This window comes from Heliangelus exortis, chromosome 12 (assembly GCF_036169615.1).
Source record: "Heliangelus exortis chromosome 12, bHelExo1.hap1, whole genome shotgun sequence".
NCBI lineage: Eukaryota > Metazoa > Chordata > Aves > Apodiformes > Trochilidae > Heliangelus > Heliangelus exortis.
The window spans coordinates 19,457,388-19,479,238 of record NC_092433.1 but is presented as its reverse complement, the minus strand read 5'-3'; the positions used below and the strand labels follow the sequence as shown (position 1 = coordinate 19,479,238).

The window sequence follows — 21,851 nt, the reverse complement described above, 5'->3', positions numbered from 1 at the left end:
CCTTCACAGTTTTTTACTCAATTACATAAGATGAGTTAGAACAGAATCTAAGCATATCTTAAGGTCAAGAAACTTATCAGCTGATAAATTAGTCTTTTTTTTGTACACCACAAAACTGAGGTAAAATAAGGTGTTCAATCATATTTCTGTCAAAATTTGCTGCCGTTTTACTTGGGGCAGAGAAACTCAAGCATTTCAGTATAAAATCCAGTATTTTACACAGTTCATTTGGAGTTCAGGATAGTTTCTGCTCTTTTATACTTTTTATGGGATAGACTCTGAAATTGCATTTCTCGGTTTGCTGTTAATATCCACATCTCAGGCTTAAGAGTTTATTCTCTGCTTCCTGCACATGTGTCTCTCCCATAAATGCTAATGGAATCGAGTTAAAACGAAGCACTGAGGGAGAAAGAAGCACTTGCTAATCCTTTATAGCCTCACTGCAAAGAAAAGTGATTTGTAAACCACGGGAACCCAAGGATCAGGTACAAAAGCTGCTGCCTATTGTGCTGGGAGCAAGGGCTGAGTCCCCGGGCACCCTGGGGAGCAGGCAGGGCTCACAGGAGGGAGGCTCACACACAACATGGTCCAGGCTTCAACAACTGCTTTTCTTCATGGGGGAACAAGTGGGTCCCTCAACTTCAGCCCCCCCCCCCCCGAACCCCTCTGGTGTCCTGCAGCACACTCAGCTGTGCCCAACTTGGAGATGGAAAGTCAGTGCCACCTCCTGTGGTCTCCAGGAAGGACCTTTGGGCTTGGTTTTACTGGCTTGCTCTCCAGTTTTGTTCTGGGTGAGAAAGCAGTTGAGTGACCCTTTTAGTAACAAAGTCTTTTCTATGGTCGTTTTCCCTGAGCTTTCTCAGCTGTGTGCTGTGGGTGCCTCCTTAGGGTGACACAGATGAAGAAGAGGCACCAACAGCTCACAGAAATCTAAAGCTGACCTTCCCTTGCCTCTGGTTCTGTTTGCAGGGACCCACATGGCCATGGGCAAATGCCACACAAGCTGTTCAGATCAGCTCCAAACCTGAAGAGCTCTTGGTGTCAATATGCTACAGCATTCCTTTACAATAAAGCACAGAACCCAAGAACAATTTGGGTTGGAGAAGACCTTAAAGTTCATCCAGTTCCAACCCCCCACCATGGGGAGGCCACTTCCCACCAGATCAGGTTTCTCCAAGCCCCATCCAACCTGGCCTGAGACACTTCCAGGGATGGAATACTGCAGAAGGCAGGAAGGGCTGTGGCAGCCCTGGGGCTGCACCTTCAGCCCCTTGCTGTACAAGAAGCAGTAGGGCCAAATGCCACAAAACACAACCTCAAGAACATCCCATTGAACTACAAGACCCTCCTCAGATAGCTAAGGCAGAGAAAACCTGCTGCTGTACCACTGTAACCTTCAGGCTGCAACTATAAAAAGGGTTCATCAGCTTTCCCAGCATTTGCCTGGTCCTGACACACCTTGCTGGAATGTGCTCAGCCTATGAAAACCACAGATTGAAACTTGCATTGAAACATTTTAAAGTATTTCCTATATACCACAAAAACAGTTTATGGGGAGACCCTATACCTGACTCCTATCCATCAATGTCAGTTGATGGGAGAATTAAAACTGACAGCATTAGAGCTTTGTGATTGATTTATTGCTTTGTAATCAATCTGTCCTGATTTGTTATCCAATGCAGGTCTTTCCCCAAATAAGGAGGGATTATATATGTAATTATATATTCACAGCCTACAAGAATTCATCATAGGCATTCATAAGCAGACCAAAAATTAATTTAAGACATTCATTAGTGTCTCTTAATTGTTTACCAAGTTAGTACTTTACATATTTTTGTCAAATTTTGTATCTTTTGAGAAAAAATTCCAGAAATACAGAAATTCATCCCTGGATAAGAAATACCAAAATTCAATCATATCTTGTGCATCTTTTCAAAAATCATGACTCTGAGTTGCAAGGGTGAAACTCCTGCATCACTCTGAAACAAGACAAGATGCATTAAAGAGTTCAGAAGGTTTTTAAAAAGATTTAGTTTAGGAAAAAGTTTAGGAGCAACCAGAAGCTGAGCTAGAAAATGCATGTTTTTAAAGGACACCACCTAATCTCAGCAGAGTGAGGGCAATGTTCCTCCACAGGTACACCATGGCTTTCTGTATCTCCTTTGGAAAACTGAGTTGTAGGATCTGGCTGGCTGCAGTGACAGCAGATACTCCTCAAGCATGACTACTTGTCACTGCTAGAAACAAGCCATCCAACAGTACAGAGCAGGGACCTGGCTTTGGGTTACAATTCCCAGATCATTTGCAGCATCATGTTAAACCAGGCATGAAGACAAAATGCATTAACTTGGGGTGAGCTCCATCAGAAGCACAGACACCTTCTCCCTGTTCATGTCATCTCTCAGGTTTCTGAGATGCAGAAGACACTTTAAACCCCCCCTTTTGCATCAGCATCAAGGGGGGAAGGTGCAGCATGTCTGGGGCTGCTCCAGATACTCTTAGACACTAAACTGGAGTGCAGTAGGAACTGGACTGACCTTTCACAACCAAGCTGCCCGTGCTGCTGGCTGTCCCAAAGAGGTTTGTTGCCACACAGGTGTAGCTGCCCGCGTCAGCCTTGGTGACGTTGACGATCCGCAGGCTCCCATCATCCAGAACAGTGATCCTGGAGAGACAGCAGACACAAGGGGTACAGATTTTTTTAAGTGAACAGAAAACTCTTTTTGATTCTGCATTAATTATTAAGGGTTTGAACAGCAGAGTCTGTTGCCCGTTACAGAAGTTTAGCTGACAGAAATCTCTCAGGACACAACTCATAAATACTGGATGCAGCATCACCAGGAGTGTTCTGTGTCTTTACTTGAGGGCTACTTCCATTTACATACCAGCAGCTTGTGTAGGTTTCACACACATCTGTACTTTGATACTCAGCACTCACCATGACAACCCTTGCAACACAGGGGCTACATCTAAAAAATCTCTGTGCTTGCTGCTTAACAATGTACAAGCTTCTGCAGAGCAGATGCAGGGCAGCAGGTGTTCCACTCCTGCTTCTTCTCCAGAAGGCTGCTGGCTTTTCAGCAAAGCTGCCACACTGCCAAGAGTTCCCCTCTCCACCTCAACTGTAACTCAGCCTGAAGGGGCTTATCTACAGTTGGACTTGCAGGTTAATAAAATACAAAAAACCCCCAAGCCCAATCCTGTTTCATTCCTGTCCCCTCCTCACATCCACAGCCCTGTCAAAAGAGAGTTATCTGCAGCAGAATGTGTCTCTTGGATGGTGGAAGGATGGTGGTCCCCAGCCTCTCCTCTGGCCCTTCCTTTCCTTGCTCTCACAATTACCTTTGTCTCCTGCTCCCTTTTCTTCTGCTCTATGTCAATGAAAACAGAAAAACTGATCCTGCCCAGTAAATCCCATGGAAACACAAATGCCTCATGTCCTGTGGAGTCCCCATAATGCCAAGGGACTCCAGAAAAAACCTCTTCCCCAGCCTAATACCACTTCTTGGAGCAAAATACTTGCTCAGTATTGCATCTTCCAGCAATCTGCCTTCTCCTCTCCAGCCACTTTCAGACCTGACTTGAAAATCTTGTATTAATTCCTGCCTTCTCCTGCTCAATTATTTTCCAATTTAACTAATTTGAAAGGAAATGAAGAAGCCTTTCTGCATCCTTAATGCCAATCAAGCTCAGTGCAGCAGGGTTAAGAAATTAGGAAGAAAAAAACAGCTTTAAAAACCAGCCCAGATGGAACAGGCAGGAGCCTCTTCTTGCAGCCATGGGGCAATACTGAGGCAGGTGAACAAAGCCCCAGGGAGACAAGGGACAAGGACAAGAGCCACCTGCCCACACCACGGGGCTCCTGCCAGCTGCAGGGTATGGTGTGCAGGGACTCAGGAGACATCATCCCAAAGGCAGGGATGCCTTTTGCCTGCTCCTGATGAGCACATCTGGGCTGCTCAGTCCACATGCATGGAGGTGCCCTGAAAAACCTGACAACTGAGGTTTGGTGAGGAGGAGGAAGATGGGGCAAGACACCAAATCCCTGTCCTGGCTGATATCTCTGCAATTGATGAGTGAAATAGAAGAATTCTGTCCTTGGTCTCTGCCAGCTGGCAATAGCAGTGATATCAATAGAAGTCCCTCACTACTATGGCTCATAGTTCTCCAAACTGTTGCAGTCAGTAGCATTTGCTATTGTAATTTGTTTTCACTGGAGTCCAGTGCCATACATTTGCTCCTCCAGCAGTACCTCCAGTTCCCTAACTGGAAGAGAGTGGTATTTAGTTATTTTTTTCTCCTCTTCCCCACTGGGCTGGCACAAATCAAGGCCCATTTTACCCCCAGTGTGCACTGGAGCACAAGGACTTGCCACACCAGCCTCTGGTGCAGAAGCCTGGGCAGTGGGGGCACCTGGAGCTCCTAAGAAATTATTTACTGCTGTTATTAATTTCAGTGCCTTTCTGGAAGCTGAAGGTGCCCTTGGCATACACATTAAAATTCAAATCAATATAAAGGACAGAACGAGCTCAGCAACATGCTCCAGCTCAAGAACCACCCAGCTCCAGTGCTGTCCTGCACTCCCTTGCTCCTCATTTCTGCCATCCCAAGAAATTGAGAAAAAAGTGATGTTTTTCTACTATTTCTGTACAGCTGATTAATTAATTTTTATTTCTATTTTATTCTCTTAATTTTTATTTCTGTGGTTGAAACCTATTCACTGGATAGCCTCTTCCACAGATCACTTTAATTGTATCTGTTGATAAAAATAACAATTTCAAATCCTAATGCCTTTTCTGTCTCTTCCTCATGCTGTTTGCTTTCTTTAAGTCACCTTTAAACCCAGCATAAAATTAGTTTGTTGTTAATGTGGGCTGGCTCACTCCAGAGATGCCCTTTAGATGAAGATGGCCAATCCACCATCAGCTTTGGTGATCTCAGGCAGTTTGTGCTGCCTTGGATTCCTTCCCTTTGGGAGCTGAAAGCCATGGTTGCTGCCTTTACAGCCTGAGAACAGGAGCATCTTCCTACTCTGCTAACACACTGCAAAGACTTGCACCCAGCTCTCCTGGAAGGACTGGAATTCCCCTGGAATTCCTTGGAGAATGTCTGGGCACATTTAATTCTCATCTGGTAACTAAGTAATTCCCTGCACACTCCTCTAAATGATCAGTGTTAAAACTAACCAATAATTGTGCAAGTTAACTGTTTTGTTTTTTTTTTCAATAAATCTTACTGTGACTCTGAGGAGGAGACCTTATGGTTATGGGGCTCTTTTTGATGAAGGTTCTTTTCTACACAAAATGTTTCATCCTCTAATGTGAATCCAGTGTTTTAGAAGTTCACACATAATTATTTTAACACTTTGCAGTCTGTTACAGTCAGTTGAGAAAGCAGGAAGGACATTCCCTGACATTGCTAATCCACCAACAGTTTTTGCAGATAACATTTGTATTAAAGGAGAGGAGGGGCTCATTTCAGACCCCTGAGGGTTGGCTTGGGAGCAAACATCCCTTCATCAGCCACTTCTAGCAGCTTGGTTAAATTTCAAGACACAAGGTTCAAATGCAATGAAGCTCTGTTGAGTACCCTTCCCTCCTCTTCTGAAATACACCCCTAAAATGTTGCCCGAGATACCTAGGAAGACAAAACTAAGCCAGGTTTCTGATAACCACATCACACTTCAATGAATGCACCTGAGAACAGTGTTGGTTGCTGAGTAAACACCTCCTTAAACCACTACAAACTCAAAAAGCAAGCTACTGACTTGCTATCTAGGTTCCCTGACCCAGTGAAACACAGGAGTGGTTGACAGCAACTAAAAATGTAAATCTGCTCTTGTGCAGGTGAATGCAACTGCTCTGCTGATACTTGGCTCATGGTCACTGCTCATACTGAAGCAAAATCAAAGATGACAAAAATATCCATTAAAAAATATACAGAAGATAGTTTAGTTTCCTTATATAAAGAAAGGTCATCTATTTTAAACATAGCTTTTGTAAGAGAGAATCTGTTGGTCTGTGTTGTCAACTGGAGATTTCAGGTCCACAGAGAGCAGCAACACATCTGAAATTAGGAGATAAAAGGATTGTTTGTTTCCTAAACTGAAGCTTTGGGTTCTACCCCAGGAAGAGCTGACCTTGTCAGTGTTTTGATCAAAACTCTTCTGGGGACAAAGGACCTTTAAAAATGCTGAAAACATTCCTCCCTAGCCTTCCTTGCCCCCTTTTTTTGCTGCTGCAGCAGCAAATGTAGAAAGTTGCAAGCTGAACACTTTACATTGCCCTACAGAAGCCTTTTCCAAACCCAACAGGCACAGAGTTTCCCTGGCAGCTTCTGGGTGACCCTGTCTGCCCAAGGACAGCCCTGCAGGATGGGAATGCAGGGATCCCCCACCCTGCCCTCTGCTTCCCACTCCAGCAGATGGAAACCTGGAATATGAAGGGACTACAAACTCCATGGAGCTGGCAGGGCATGTGGGCCATGGAAACCCTTGTCCTCCTGAGGGACACAGCACCTCTGGGCTGCAGAGGAAAGTTTCTTCAGAACAAAAGGCTCAGAATTACCAAGAGCCCTTTTTTTTTCCCCCTGTTTCTCACAAATGGTTTTATTAGCACTGCTGCAATGAAATAAGGTGTGTTGTTTCTTATCTGATTATTTCAGCATTTTAATTTATGAAATACAAGCATAACAACAATTGGTTTCACTGTTGATTAAACACACACATCCAAAATATTTCATGCTTAGCCAAGTGAATATTTTAATTTTTTTTTTTTTCCCCAGGAAACAATGCTTAGGATGTCCAATCCTTTTTCTATTACAGGAAGAAAAGATGTCTTAGTGCAAGCATTTAAATGACTGTCAGTTGGAAGAAACACACACTGAGTGCAATTTGAGATAAAACTACCACTGATCCCTTCATGTACAGCCTTTGTGGCAGGGGCTGACGTGGCTACTGAAAAGAGACTGTGGTGCTGGAGTTCTTCTAGGAGATAATCCGTCTTCTGAGAGAGGATTTAAGTTAAATGTTCCTGTGAAAAACAGTGTATTTCAGCTGACATGATGAATGGCCTATTGTCCATCCTCCAGAGCCTTGCTTGGGCTGGGGGGGTGGAAGCAGAGGAAAAAAGCAAAAGCACCAGACAGAGCAGACTGCAGTCTCAGTGTATTTGCTCAGCCTTTTCCCACACTTGATAGGCAGGAATACCTAGAGCAATTTTTAGCCTAACAGCAACTTTGCTTCATGCCACAACTCTACTACAAATGTAAATGATCCCAAGCAATTGCATTATTTATCAAATTATTCCTATTTCTATCACATGTCCATGTAGCAGTTTATTACCTTTTTAATAACGCTTCCTGTGCAATGAGGCAGCCACTGGGATTATTAAAATGATCTCATAAAAGCAGTCTTGGCCATTAGGCTATTTCAGAAAAACACAGTGAAGTCTGGAAATACTCATAGGCTTGGCTGAGGGGGAGGATTTACTGCTCAGAGCACAGCTCTCCCTGAAATCCAGGACAGTGCTCCTGGGTACCTGCTCATTGCTTGAGGAATGGTTGTTCAGAGTGAGGTCCACAGATAATAATTTCTGTGGCCCTGGGATGCTGTCTCTGTGTGTGACTACAACTTTTACATGGCCTAAAGAAATAACAGTAGGGTCAGAGCCTTCTGCTCCATAGCATTAATCCTCATTCAAGTACACACTGAGGTCAAAGTCAACCTCCAAGGCTCCACTTAACACCCTTGATGGTCCCTGGTGTGCAAGGTGGAGAGAGTAAGGGGAGAGCCCTGATCCTCAGCCCCCACCCAACACCTTGTCACATCATCCAAGACTTCCCACCTGACATCAGTACTGGCCAGAAACACCCAGCATCCCCCATCAGCAGACAGGGCTTTCCAGCCTGGGACATCACCCACTTCCTCTTCCTGCAGATGTTTCTAAAATGGCTGAGAAAGGGATGGTGGCCACATCAGTGCATCCAGAGGGCTATGGTTAGAAGAGCAACATGAGCAAGAATGGGATGTGTTGGATCTGATTGGATAAATCTGAGTGAAAGGCAGGATGATGCTGACTGTTGGGTCAGCATTCTGGTGGTTTCCATTTGAGCACCCATCTAAACTCCCAACAGTCACACTGTGCAGGCAGCCTGCCACACATTTGCCACTTCTTGTCCAGGACCTTTTAATTTTGATTTAGATAACCACCTGCAGCAGAACCACTGCTCTGGTACTTATTTGTCTATAACTACTTGTCTTTTCATGGTTCACAGGAAAGCCTGAGCTAATTTAGAGCTTCAGTCAAAGCCCATTTAATTTAGTGCATGTCTTCCTCTTGCTGAAAGCAGGCATTAGATAAGGCCTTCCCTATCCATGACAACTGGCAGGTCTCTTAACAGCCAACTCCTTATAATTAGTTTTCAGGTAAGAACTATATTTGCTCAAAATAAACAGAGGCAGAATCCAGTTGCACTGAGTCCTCCAGAACATTTCCCACAAGTTTTGCTGGAGATACATTTTAAACAGAGCTAAACAGGTTGAGGATGGAGGATTTGAACTCCTGAGGTTGTGTGAGGCACAACTCCATGAGGCTGCTGGGGTGTCTCATGGGAATGCTTCTCTATCTGTAGAATATATTAACATATATTTTGTCCAAGGCCAAACAGTGGCTGGAGGAGGCACTGAGGAGCATCCCTTTAGCACCATTTTTACACACAGGCTGGAGTCCTGAAGGGCACCAGGAAGTTGACTGCTGAATTAGGGCATCTGTGAATGGCTGGATGTCTGTGGTGCACAGAATTTGGGCTCATTTGGCATCCTCTGTGCTCTGGGACTACAACAGGAAAGCACAAAGCATTAAAACAAATCTTTTGGAAGACTGTGCTAGGTCATAGCTGCTCTCACCTTGATGCACCAAAAATACAGATTACTACTTTTGGTTTTGTTACTTAATTCTTGCTGTTGATCTCTGAGATCAGAAACTAAGAACACGTTCTGCCAGGGATGGGAACTGCTGTGTATAAACATGTTTTCACTTTAGGCTTTTCATTCACAGGCTTGCTAAGTATGAAGAATAAAAGGTGAGGAGACTGCATATTGCAATTCTTTATGATTGCCATAGGAAACAGCAAATACTATTCCAGAGAGAGATACAAAACCAGAATATATTTTGCTGAGGTAAATATTTTTGAGAAAATAGTAGAAGCCCCTTTGGCATCAAACAATATAACTCCACTGAATTCAGTATCAGCTTAAACCAGTCATGGATCTGACATCATAAGTTCTCCCACAATTTTCTTTTTCAACAAATGGTTTATCTGCAATGACAGAGCAGTCCAAATAAATAATAGTGCATCCAGCCTACATTAATATCTATAAACACAAAAGCTGTGTTTTTCATCATTCTCTCTTTCATCTGTAAATTTGCAAGACAAGTCTGGAAGTGACAAAAACACATCCTGAAGGAGTGGGGCAGCAGGAGGGAAGGAAAGGAGACTTTACAGCTATTAGACTTCATGTAAATTGTTTAAAGATGCCCAGAGTCATAATTCAAATATAAAAATATCCTTGGGTTATCCAAAAACAGTTCTCTACAAAATATTTTTCTTAAGGGATGCTGATAATGGAGAGAAACAAATGAAACCAAACCTAAACACTGCTAGGAACACCCTGAAGGAAACAAGCAGGCTGTGGTGAATTTCAAGTCACAGAAACAGTTTCCCTCCTCTCCTTTTCTACACTTTTTTTACTGCAGACAAAATTAAGTACAGTAAGAAAGAGCATGTCATGAAAATAAATATTTGAGGGAGCAGACTCGAGCAAGGCAAAGGAAAGCTCATTTTTACAACTTTCATTCCTCAGACATGAGGCAATGAGAATTTTGACTCTATGGGATGATGAGCAGGCCTAGAAGGGCCCAATGGTGCAAAGAGCCAGTTTTCCATTGATTTTGGTGGGAAATAAAGACCACTCCCCATGGGAAACTGGCCTTTTGACACAGCTCTTCACAGTTTATCTTTACAGGCTAAGCTGGCTGGTTGCCATAACCCACAAGGGCAGGGGGAAGGATGAGGATGCTCCAACACCAACCATCCCAGGGTTTCTCCCCCTGGGTGGCTCCTGCTGGTGGGAGTGGAGAGGAAAAACCACACTTGCAAACTGCCCCATGAAAGGGTAAAACACCCCCGTGCCCAGCTCCCCAGGCAGCTGCTACACCCTGGTGTAGAAGCTGCAGGTGCTGTAAAGCCACTGTTGCACTGTCTGCCTCGTGTTACTGAAAGAGTTGCTGTGCTCAGCCTTCCAACAGTGACTACAGCCAGAGGCAGGGAGACAGAGTGACTTCCCCCAGTCTATAAAGGACAGTGGAAATCCTAGGAATCATGTTTGGAAGTGCAGATTCCATCCACCCTCGCCAACAACTCCTTCCCTGATGAGAACACAACCCACCAACACTGTACCTACAGCAAACACTTTGGGGGTTTGGAGAACACAAGCACTAAAGAGAACCCCACTGAGCTCATAAAAATTATTCTTTTATGAACAAAAAAAAAATAATCCATGCAGGATTTTCTGTGCATCAGCTGCTGATACAAACCATTCCTGGAAGCATTCAAGAGATTAGAGCAGAAGCAGTAAATGCATTCTCACCTTATTTGTTCCAGCTGATACCACCCCAATAGAGGCCCAAAGGAACAGTCTTTCAAAGATAACACATTGCTTCTTCTAGTTTCAACAAAAGATGCCCAGAGTACAAATTACCCACTCCACTTTTAACTGATATTAACACAGATTTGCAAGATCCAAAGGCACATTTATATCACGTAAAAATGATGCTTAAGTAGTCCTCCAAATATCACCAAGTTGGATAGGTTTGTTTAAAAAGTTCGTTAGAAATCCTTTTTCCCCTGTAGACATATAATTATTTCCTTGGATTTTAAAACATACAGTTCTTAAAGTGTGGCCCTAACTGTAAAATCATTACCTGCCTGCTCTTAATCTCTTAATATCCAAGAGAAGAAATACTAACAGTAATTTTTTTCCCTTCAAAATTCTACAGCCTCGCTAAAATCACCATTACTATTTTCTTCAATTGGAGGAGAAGTATGAACCATGCATCAATTTCCAGTTGCATTTAGAAAACTAATTACAGGCATTTATTTTGGAAAGCATGGGCTGCAGCCTGTGCTCACAGCAGAGAGAAACCTGCCCTGTGGCTGGGAGCCAGAGCTGCCACCACAGCAGCGCTGTGGGGAGGAACACGCTCGCTCTTTATTAGAGAGAAAGAGAAAGAATTTGTAGCTGTATGTGTGGTACCTAGAAATGAATTTAATAATGATAAATAGGAGGTACCTCAAGCAGGAAAAGCAGCAGCTGTTTCCCAGCAGGCACTGGGTGACAGTGCTTGCATGAAGGATGTGCAGAAGTAGGAGGGGTCTGCCTGTGCTCTGGAGGGCCGATGCCTCTGAGATGGGGCTCTCTGGGTGCTTCATCCTCTCCTTTTGCCCACCCCCTGCAAGCAAGGCTCTGCTTTGCAAATTAACACACAAGCCCTGAGGCAAAAGCCCACTGACTTCTGTAGGTGCCTTGGATGTGAGGAGCACCATGAGTTCAGTCAAATCACAGCTGGGCTGCAGTCCCAAGCTCATTCCAGCAGCAGTGATGTTCTACATGTGTATCACTGAGTACTACAATAACATCACGCTGAAAATAATCTGCTGGGAAAATAGGAACAGATTGCTGATGTTACAGGAGGCTGTGTCAAGGTGTGAGGGAGAGTCTCAGTTCTGCAACACCAGCTGAAACTCAGCATAGGGTGGGATTCTGTTCATTGGCATCGCAGCTACGCCCAACAAACAATTTGTGGCTGGGTGTAAGAATTTCCTAGCTCTACAGGAGCAAATAAATGAACATTTTAGGGATCAGCCTAATTACTTCACACCTACAAAATCAACCAGCTCCAAATGTGGATTCTAAACAAATATCTATCCCTTTCTAAGGTAAACTTTTGCTAGCAATATTTGCTGAAGAACAGAAGACAATGCAAGAAAGAACTGGAGTCACCAATGCTGAAGAGAAGTTCAATCATCAGAAAGCTGCTAAAGTGAAACAGATGGACAGCCAGGCTTTGTGGAGAGAGTGCTCACAGGATGCTGCATACAAGCATATGATAAGATCTGAAACTAAAAAAGCAACAGGATTTAGGATTTTTGGCAGATAGACACATAGAAAACAGGTCCATGGAACTATCCTTCCAAAGCAAGGAGAAGTTAAGTGACCTGCTCCTAAAGAGAGCTGGGGCAAACCCGATAGGTTTTCTCCAGCAGATTTCAGACCCCACCTATCAGTGAGTTTTAGCAAGCACAGACATCAAACTACAAGTGTTTAGTGCTGAGCTGACAGCCCCTCAGCCACAATGAACTGACTGAAATCATACCATGATCTTCCAGAACACACAGCTAAAGCCACCTGCTGCTTGGACAACAGTCCAGGAACACGAGGCTATCAAGCCTAGGCTATGGCTTTCCAACACCTCTGACCACCAAATCAAGCGGTCTCGTGGTTAATTTTCATTCCCTTTTTGCAGAGAATTGGTTAAAGTAAGTTGACACACCAGTTATTTCAGGCATCCCAATGAAGTAGAGCCATCTTCTGCCCTTGTCTTTGAAAACCCCGATGAATGCGGCAGTGTCGATTCAAACTTCAAAAAGCTATTTGCAGGGTGTCATTTTTCATCTTGCCTAGGCAGGATGTAATGAAAACCCAACAAGTTATTGATGGTTTGGTTACCTGTCTGCCTTCAAGAAACTGAACAGGTGCTTTAATAAAAAAAAAAAGGGCAGTGAACACAATTAATGCAAAACAATGATAGGAAGCCTCCTTCGAGGTTTGATTTTCTGCTGAAGTTGCACAGACTGTGTGTCCAAAAGCCACTGCTGGCAATTCATCTCCCAAGTAATCAGTAGTAAAATATCACCATGGTTTGTGTGCTGGCACCAGCCTGGGAAAGATGTGCTCTCTGTCCTGGTGCCATTTTTTTTGCGGCTGTTTAAAGTAATTAACCACTAATTAGGAAGTTTGAGGCATGAAATAAAAAAATTGGAATTTATGCAACTTTTGAACTCAGGGCTCACTGACAGAATAAGAGAAAAGTCTTTCTTTCCTTGTCTGATTTCACTATTTTTTCCTTTTTAAAGGGACACAGCACTGAATATTTTAAAATTCCTGTTATAAAACCAACACCTGACTGAGGGGTCTGCAGTTCAGCAACCCCGGTGAGGAGGTCCTTAGGCTGATGGACAGCAGCCATGAAATACCTGGAATATTTTGCTTTCTGAAAGAGCTCTCTCTCCCCTAAGTATGTACAAGGTCCAGCTCAGCCAGGCACTTTTAACACTTCCAAATGCTTTTGTTACTGAGCCCAATGTGTACATGTGGCTATAATGCTGCTTTTCTGCTCTTTCATTGGTTAGCAGCTAAAATCCCCTAAAAATCTTCCTGCTTTCTGCAGTATGGCTGTGTGTGTGCAAAAGCATGCTCGTCTGTCACAAAGCCTGTCAGACTGCAGGATAACAGGGCCAACTGGGAAAATTTCCATGAAGCTAGTGAGGGTGCCTGGAGTATCTAGGTCAGATCCTGCTCTAACAAAGTGCACTATGAGGGTCCCTTTACACAGAAACTTGTTTAATTAAGATAACAGATGTTGCCATTATCCAAGTGTTAGTGAGTGGCTGTTTAATTGGACACTTTCATATTCTTTGCTACCAGCACAGAACATAATTTGTTTTTTATGAATTTCTTTCCTTACAATTAAACTGCATAAACAATGCATGTGTTGTATACTGGTAGGAAAGGAACTGCTCTAATGATGAAAGGGCTGTACATGGACAAGAACGGAAGAAGAACAATTTGTTTTGGGGTTTAAAAGTACAATTATTTTCCTGTCCTGGGTACATGTTTGGTGGCAGGGTGAATATGACCTCCAAGAGCTCCAGGAAAACAGCAGGAACCAACAGTACATCAAGAGACTGAAACATGACATCTTGAACCACACAACCCTACCAACTTCATCTGGGAAATGACAGTGTGTCTCACTGACAGACTGATATAAGAAATAAAACACTATCAGAAATAAATGCAATTATTACCATTATTGAACATAAGTTAAAGTTAATTCCAGAAGTCCAAAACAAGCACCTGAGAAAAAAGTGATGTGACTTTTGCCTTATAAACCAGTGCCTACCAGCCCCTTCCAACGCTGCCCCAGCAAAATCATTCCATGCCAACAGCATGTCCAATTCCATGAGAAATTCTCTTAAAATACTCTAAGAAAATGAGACAGTTCAGCCTGGTTAGTGGAGTGACAGAACACCCCAGAGTCTGGGGGTGCAGATCACAGGACCAGTCTCAGCTCCAAGGTTAAGCCCAGCTCTCCATAGCTGCACCCCCATGTGACAGCACCTACAGCCTGGTTGGGCTGATGTGGGTTTTTAATGAGGGCTCCAGAAAAAATTAGGAGAAAACTAAAAGATTCAATTGGTTTACAATGCACTGGTTTCAATGATTTTAAAAATGCTTCCTGATCTACAGTTCAAAGGGTTCCACTGCAGGATGTTCCTCCAACAGTCTAGAGGCTGGGAGCAGCTGTGACAACGGTTTATTTTAATTTCAGCTGGCAGTGCTCTGCAGAGATGCAGGATTTGTCTCTAATCACACACAGCCTGATTTTCCCTCCTGCACCCAGGAAATTGAAGGAACAAGCCAGAAACTACCATGACTTGGGATTTCCACCACTGTGAGGATGAACCACTCACACTTGCAGCTGAGCTCAGGGTCTCCACGGGAGCTGCGCCGTAATTATGAAGAAATTGAAAAGTTTCTGTGATAAGATCAGCTGAAAATAAAGATTTTAAGGCACTACTCTCAGTAACAAATTTATCTGAAGTTGTGCCATTAGGTGTAATTGAATTATCTTGAGAGGATTAGCCAAATCCTGTAAGAACAATCTGACTGCCCTGAGTTTCCTTCCTGCTCCTGTTGATGAATATTTTGGGCAACAGAATGCCAGGAAATAATTGTCACAACTGGGAAACACTGTGGCAGGGGGATGCCTGGCTTTAGGTGTCAGGAGTTCAAAGAAAAGACTCTCCCTTAATGACTTGCTTTCATTCACTTCAGTATCTCACAGGGGTCACCAATTAATGGAAATTTTTCCAGACTTGTGGGCAACTATGGATTGCTGGTTTATAGCAGTAAATCTCATGTAAAATCACCCTCTACCTTCCTGCTGCTCCTTAGGAATGATGGATCTGGTTTCCAAGGCAGCTTTGGAGCAACGTTTAGGCACATTTTTAATTATCTGTCTTTCCCATGGTGTAAGAGTTGCAGAACACCTCTGTATATAATGCCTGTGTGATGCCTATACCCCAGCTATATGATGCCACAGATGCTATGTATTTGATAGCCAAAAACTTGCTTGACACTAACTACCTTATCCCATAATTTGAGGAGGATGAAGATCTAAGATTGAGACTGAAGTGCCACTGAGATTTCAATAGAACCCCTAAGCCCTGGCTCTACACTACTCACTCAAGGAGTTTTTGCAGGTTTGGAATGCTGTCCCTCCTCAGGCAGCTGGACTGAAACACTCTCCACCTCAGCCTCCCAGGGCCTGACAAGTTCAGCATCACTTCTGAGTTGGAACATGAGCAAAGAGAAACTATGTAATGGGATCCCAGCTCTTCAAACTTCCTGTTCTCCTCTTGACAAGTCAGAATGAAGAGATGGGAGGTTAAACATATCTGGAAATGTGAATATAGGAGAATGTAACAGTAACTTCAGAAGAACATTCTGAACTCAACTCAAATCTCTCAAGTGAGCAATCTGATGTGTCCCAAAGACACCACTTTCACCTTGAGATCCCTCCCAGTGCTTGTTGCCTTCTGGAATGACTCCCTGCCAGCTGGAGATCTCAAACATCCAGGTTATATGTCTAAGAGTGTGTATTGTATATATATGTCACCTACACAGGCTGATGATGGCCACTCCTGTCTAAATGCTATCTCCTGTTCCTGAGCCAGGCTTTCCCAGCAGGAGGGTGTATTTTAGTCATGTCTCCTGTTCCAACAGTGCAAAGGGTAGGAGACAGGCAGCAGACACATCTGCTCTTACTCTAAACCAGTGGCCTTATGACATTGATTTGTACCCAGTGGCATTAATGGGACTCCAGACCTTTCCCATTGAGTGCAGCAGCCATCTTGCACTGAAATGTGAAGGGGAGCTCAAGGATAAAAAACTACCTCCTACCTTCACCCAGAGAGAAACAGCCTTTGTTTCCAAGCAGTGTTTCCAATATATCTATATCTACTCTATAGCTGTTGCTATATAAAATTTACCCTCTGCAGCCAGGTTACTAATATTATTTTGACTCAGTTGGGCCTCCAAGGCAAGATTACCATTATTATGGAGATGAACTGCCTTTAATGACTGCAATAATGTGATTGCACCCCAGGGCAGAATTTCTAATACCACAATTGTGCAGTTCCCAGCCACCAGGAAGAGATACCTTCAGGGCAGGTTATTCATTAGGGGTGCAGCACACACCACCTCAGCCTCCAGAGAAGACTGTGAAACCTGCAACAATAAAGCTCTTTTCTCCATGGCAGTCTCTGCCCTCTGGGCAAACACTAAACACCCCACCTACTTTTGCCTCCTGGACAGCAGTAGCCTCTAGAACAAGAGTTCCAGCAGCAAAATCTGATACACACTATTTCTGTCTCCATCTGAAAAGTCACAAGAGCCCCAGGAGAATTGTTGGAGCGATTGCCATGGTAGCTGTCAGGTGTACATCAGAATTCAAAGCAAGGACTGACACATTAATGTTGATGTTAACTCCATCTGGAATTGGCAGGACCATCTATATTGATTAACCTTCACTTCATCAAGTTCAGTTTGGAGCAGTATCCAGATGCTGAGGTCTCTCTCTGAAACTCAGCAAACTCCTTAACATGCATTTAGCCAGAGGTTTCATTTCAGTTTCCTCTCCTATGCCTGTCTCAAAGTTCTGTTCCCTGCCCTAGATGAAGAGCTTTCAGCAACAGCTTTTCTTGGCAGCTTTTCACCTACAGCTCAGTAGATTTTTTCAACAGCCAAGAAAGTTCCTCTTTGCACCCCACACATAAGTGTGTGTGTGGAGGGAAGTACCGGGACTGGACTGCAGTCGGTGCTGATATCCCCTGGGACAGCAGGGAGGAGACAATGTTTCAGCAACCAATGAAACCAGAAAACAGATTAAGCAGAGACCCAGGCACTTGGCCTCTCCTGCCCCTGTGAAGTCAGAAAGTGAAGAACAATGCCATGGGTACCTAAGATGATATAATTTCCTTACTGAGCATCTCCCAGTGTCTCCAGGTATGGATGGCATGGTTAATAAATGCAGTGGCAAGGATTCAACACCCACACACCCCACAGGAGACACAACCAACAATGACAAAGAACTGAACAGGCCCAACAACTGCCATATCAACAGTGTTCATCAAGATCTTTTGCCAGCCAGGCCCCACTGGACTATCAAGCAGGCAGAAAACAAAACCCTGGGCTGAAGGAGCAGAGAATTTCACACCTGCTTGGGCACATTTCACGTCTGGTTTCCCATCCAGGGCTTGATGCCTGTGTGGGATGTTCCTGGTTCTGGCATGGAGTGCTAGCTAGAGGCAGGAGAAGCCTGGCAGCCAGCTTGCCACTGCCACCAGCACCAACACCTCAGCTCAATACTGAGCTGCCCAGGGAAGCTGTGGCTGCCCCATCCCTGGCAGTGTTGAAGGCCAAGGTTGGATGGGGCTTGGAACAAACCTGGGCTGGTGGGAGGTGTCCCTGCCCATGGGCAGAGCATGGCTGGAAATGGATGATCCTGAAGGTCCCTTTCCAATCCAAACCAGCCTGGGATTCTGTGGTGCTATAATTATGTTGGACTCACAACCTGTCCTCCCAGTCACTGCCTAAAGCCTGCCTGGGCATGAGGGCTGTGAGCAGTGGACAGTAAAGTATATTCTATTCAGAAGTTTTTTATTACTACACCCTGCCTCTTGCCCACATGCCTCAGAAGGCTGGTGAGGAAGACACCATAGGTCTTACACAGATGTCTGCACCCTTCAGGGTGCCCTGGTGTGGACTCCCTCCTTTTCCCAGCTGCCAATTTTCACAAAGCTCTGAAGAAACCTCCTATTTTTGAGGTGCATCTTTTCCTCTTTTAACCTTGGAGGAAACCAGCTGAAACTTCTCCAGCCAGATCAAATATCCAGTTCAAATGTTATTTGGAAGTAAACACACAGGCAATCTGAGCTGCCACTTAGCCTCATGCTACCAGTGTGTGAGCCTCATTCCCCTGGGAAATCAGGATCCAGGGGTTTCTGCTGTGTTACAGCATCCAACTTGTAGGTAAGTTTGCAGACGAGAGAGTACTGCTAAAGAAAGAATAAATCACTTGGTTGTCAGCACTGCACAGCAGTGACCAAGGAAGAAGCAGCACAATCACTCACATTTCTTTCCTTTCCTAAGCTCTTGCTCAAATAAATGAATGTTTTATCTCCCTCCTAAAACAAACAAGGACAGGGCCATGCCTAGGAAAACCATGTCAGAGAAAACAGCACATTCCAGCCACAGACTGTGCCAGCAAGGACAGGGAGATGGACAGAGGCTCAGAGGGTTGACAGTCCAAAGTGTCCAGTGTTTAATCCTTCCCACCCTTTGCACAATCTGCACCAGAAGAACAAATTATTTCAGTTATAAAAATCAATATACCTTGGATCTGTTATAACTCAGACCTGGCCCAGCTTTTCCTCTACCCCTAGAGAAAGCTCTGTGGAACTCATCACCCAACTCTATCCCAAGAGGTGAAGATGAACAGGTCCATAGACAACAGGCTTTGTAAAGAACGGGTAACAGGAGAAAAATAAGTCAGAAATAGGGTGTTCATTATTTCACTCATCTGGATCTAAATGAACCACAGCTTTTAGCACACTCATACACATCACTGTATGATATATTTCAATGTTGATTACAAGCAGGCAGGTTGGAGGGAGCAACACAATGCTTTCCAAGATAAAAGAAGGGTTGTAACAGATTTAAGCTTTAAAAAAATTAAATTTCCCTGTGATTTCTGGCTTTTTTACCTCCCCTAACAGCTCTCCAGGACTTGTTCTTAGAAGCAGTGCAAGGGGGACAGGAAACACAGCTGCCCCTCTACACAGTCACCAACAAATCACTGCAAAACCATGCATGCAAACAGAGGAGGTAAGCTCCCACTGTCCTACAAATGTTCTCCTTTTGAATTTAAATGAAAAAGAAAAAACAATTACTTGGCCAGTCTGAAAAAGCTGTCTCCAAGTCAGGCGTTAGGACTGCCAGATTAATTACTGACCCCAAATAATTCCTGTTTGCAGGACATTGAGTAATGCACCACAGCAGTGTAATTTGCAGCAGAGGGTTTTATCTCCTGGGAAATTTTTTGAAAAACAATGGCTATTTAGAGCAATGCAGAGGCAAAATATTTGCTTTTCAGAATGTATCTTTATCAGCTTCTTGGCAGGGATGCTTTAATAGCAGACAGAGACTGGGATGAACACAATGGCAGCAGAAATCTCCCCCCCAGCTCCTCAAGAATGAGCACTCGCTGTTTTCACATTTATTTGCAAGTCAATTTTGGGAAGCTATTAATGACAAATTTAGCTTTCATTGCTGAAAGCCCCTGGGTTGCAGCAAGCTAATGAAAGAAATGGTTACTTTAAGACATTACCTCTCATTTTCTCTTAGGATGTCTTTTCCTTTCTTCCAAGAATAAGTAGGTCTGGGGGAAGCTTTCGGCTTACACTCGATGATTACTTCACCACCCACTTTAACAAGAGTTAACTTTTTCAAGAGTGTTTTGGAAAAATCTGGACTGACAGCTGAAAGAAAAAACACAACACAAAAACCAGATCAGAAGAACTAAAAGAACCAAAGAATTAAACCTGCCCGAACTGTACAATAAATATATTTATTTCCTTCTTTGTCATAACAGCATGATCATCTTTTTGTCACACATTGCCATGTGCAGACCAGCAGCACGTAGGAAAATCATCTCAAACACAGAACCCATGCCATTTATCAGAAACACCAGTATTGCCAGAAAAGTCAACAATTTTATACTTTATATTCACAACTGTTGCATAAAACAGGGACTTTTTATTTTCATGCTGTATGGGTGGGAGACCTTGAGGTGGCCAGGTCCTGACCCAAACAAAACAAAGCAAGACTCAAGAAGGCAGCAGCGTAACGAGGAACTCTTCTATCACCCTTCTTAGGCCCTCTGGGGCACACTCTCCTGTTTGTGAAAAACAGTCAGATTTTCATGGCAGCAAACACCAAAGCCCTGCAGACAGTCTGCAGCTTGGCTGTGAGGAGCTGGTTTGGCTTCTGATTCCTGCCTCAAAGGATTTTTAATGATTTATTTGAGGGGGCCTGGTGACAGGCAGAGCTCTGAGGAGGCTGCTTCTAGACTGCCTCTGGTAGTGAACTCCCCAAAGACAATCAGAAGGCTTTATTTGTATCAAAGTAGGACAATTAATTTTGTTCAATATAGAAAGCTCTGAGCAAAGAGGTGAGGCAGCTGAAGGGTTTTATGAAGAACTCTTGCCCTGCCCTTATGTCTCTGCCGACAGGAGCTTGCTTTCTGACTGACCAGTGGCAGCAAACTCTGCCCAGTCCCCTCCCAATCTCTCCATCCCTTTTGCTCATGGTGTGCCTGCACCTCCTGCCCAAACCCCATACCCCCTGAGCTCCAGGCATGTTCCTCACCTTTACTTTCTTCCTGCCCTGAATGTGATCCAAAGCTCACCTGAAGCAGCAGGGAGACAAAAGCTGTGACAGCAAAAGCAATGTTTTTTTTTTTTAGGCATTTTGTCTGCCTCAGTTTAGATATTGCTCCTGTTGCTAAAGAGTTGAATAAAACATACTCCTACACTGATAATGGGGTGAGCTTTATGATGAAATAGATCTCATCTCCCATTTCTATGAATCAGAGTTCACTAATCTCTGAGCTGGATGTTTTTACAAGTTATTTGCTCTTTCCTACTTGGTCCTGTAAAGGAGTTGCACTAAATGGGTTTTATTCTATGAGGCTCAAAATGTTGTCATCTGACATTTAGAAAGTCTGGCTCAGCTCTACCACAGCTTCCCTCTGCCTCTTCAGGGGTAAAGCATTTTATATCTCACCATTTTGCTTGTAGAATGAAGATTTTAATGAGGTTTTTTTTTACTCTAGCCCCACCCTTTTTAAATATTTATTTTTCAAAACATTTAGCCTGAAAACTCCTTAAGGCAATGACTACATCTTACTCATGTTTTTACAATGCCCAGCACAACAGGGTCATGGCTTCAGCTGAAGGCTCCAGGCAATGTGGCTGCCAACAGTGATAGAGAAGAATCACTCTTGTGAAAAGTTCACTCCATAAATTTTCATTTGTCTTTTTCATTTAATTTTGTTGTAAATTTCACTTGCTACTAGTGGTGGTTAATTGTTTCAAGTTTTTAACTTCAGGATCTTTTAAAACAACCATTTTTATGCTCAGAAAAATCCATTTACAAGCTAATGATCCTCAGTAAGAGCTCAGAATCTTGACCTCCTTCAAAAACTCCTGTAAAAAGGAAACCACACTGTTTGCCTTTAAAAATACAGCAAATTAAATCATAGATCCATAGAAATTAACCTGCAGCACACCATTTGGGTACTTTTCACATGACATACACATTGAAGATTGCATAATCCAAATGAGAACTCAGCCCAGCCCAGGTTTCTCAGAGCAGACTCTCCACATCT

At 43.7% G+C, this 21,851-nt stretch overlaps 1 protein-coding gene across 4 annotated transcripts in view; it reads right to left on the bottom strand.

The window, feature by feature from the left end:
- Positions 1 to 21,851, bottom strand: part of LOC139801712 (contactin-4) — a 257,518-nt gene that overhangs the window by 31,273 nt on the left and 204,394 nt on the right. For all 4 annotated transcript variants that reach the window (XM_071756351.1, XM_071756350.1, XM_071756348.1 and 1 more), the window contains 2 exons: positions 19,791 to 19,941; positions 2,538 to 2,665 (listed from right to left, as the gene is read on the bottom strand). In XM_071756351.1, the coding sequence (XP_071612452.1) occupies positions 2,538 to 2,665; positions 19,791 to 19,941 (279 nt within the window). The remainder of the gene's footprint in view (positions 1 to 2,537; positions 2,666 to 19,790; positions 19,942 to 21,851) is intronic.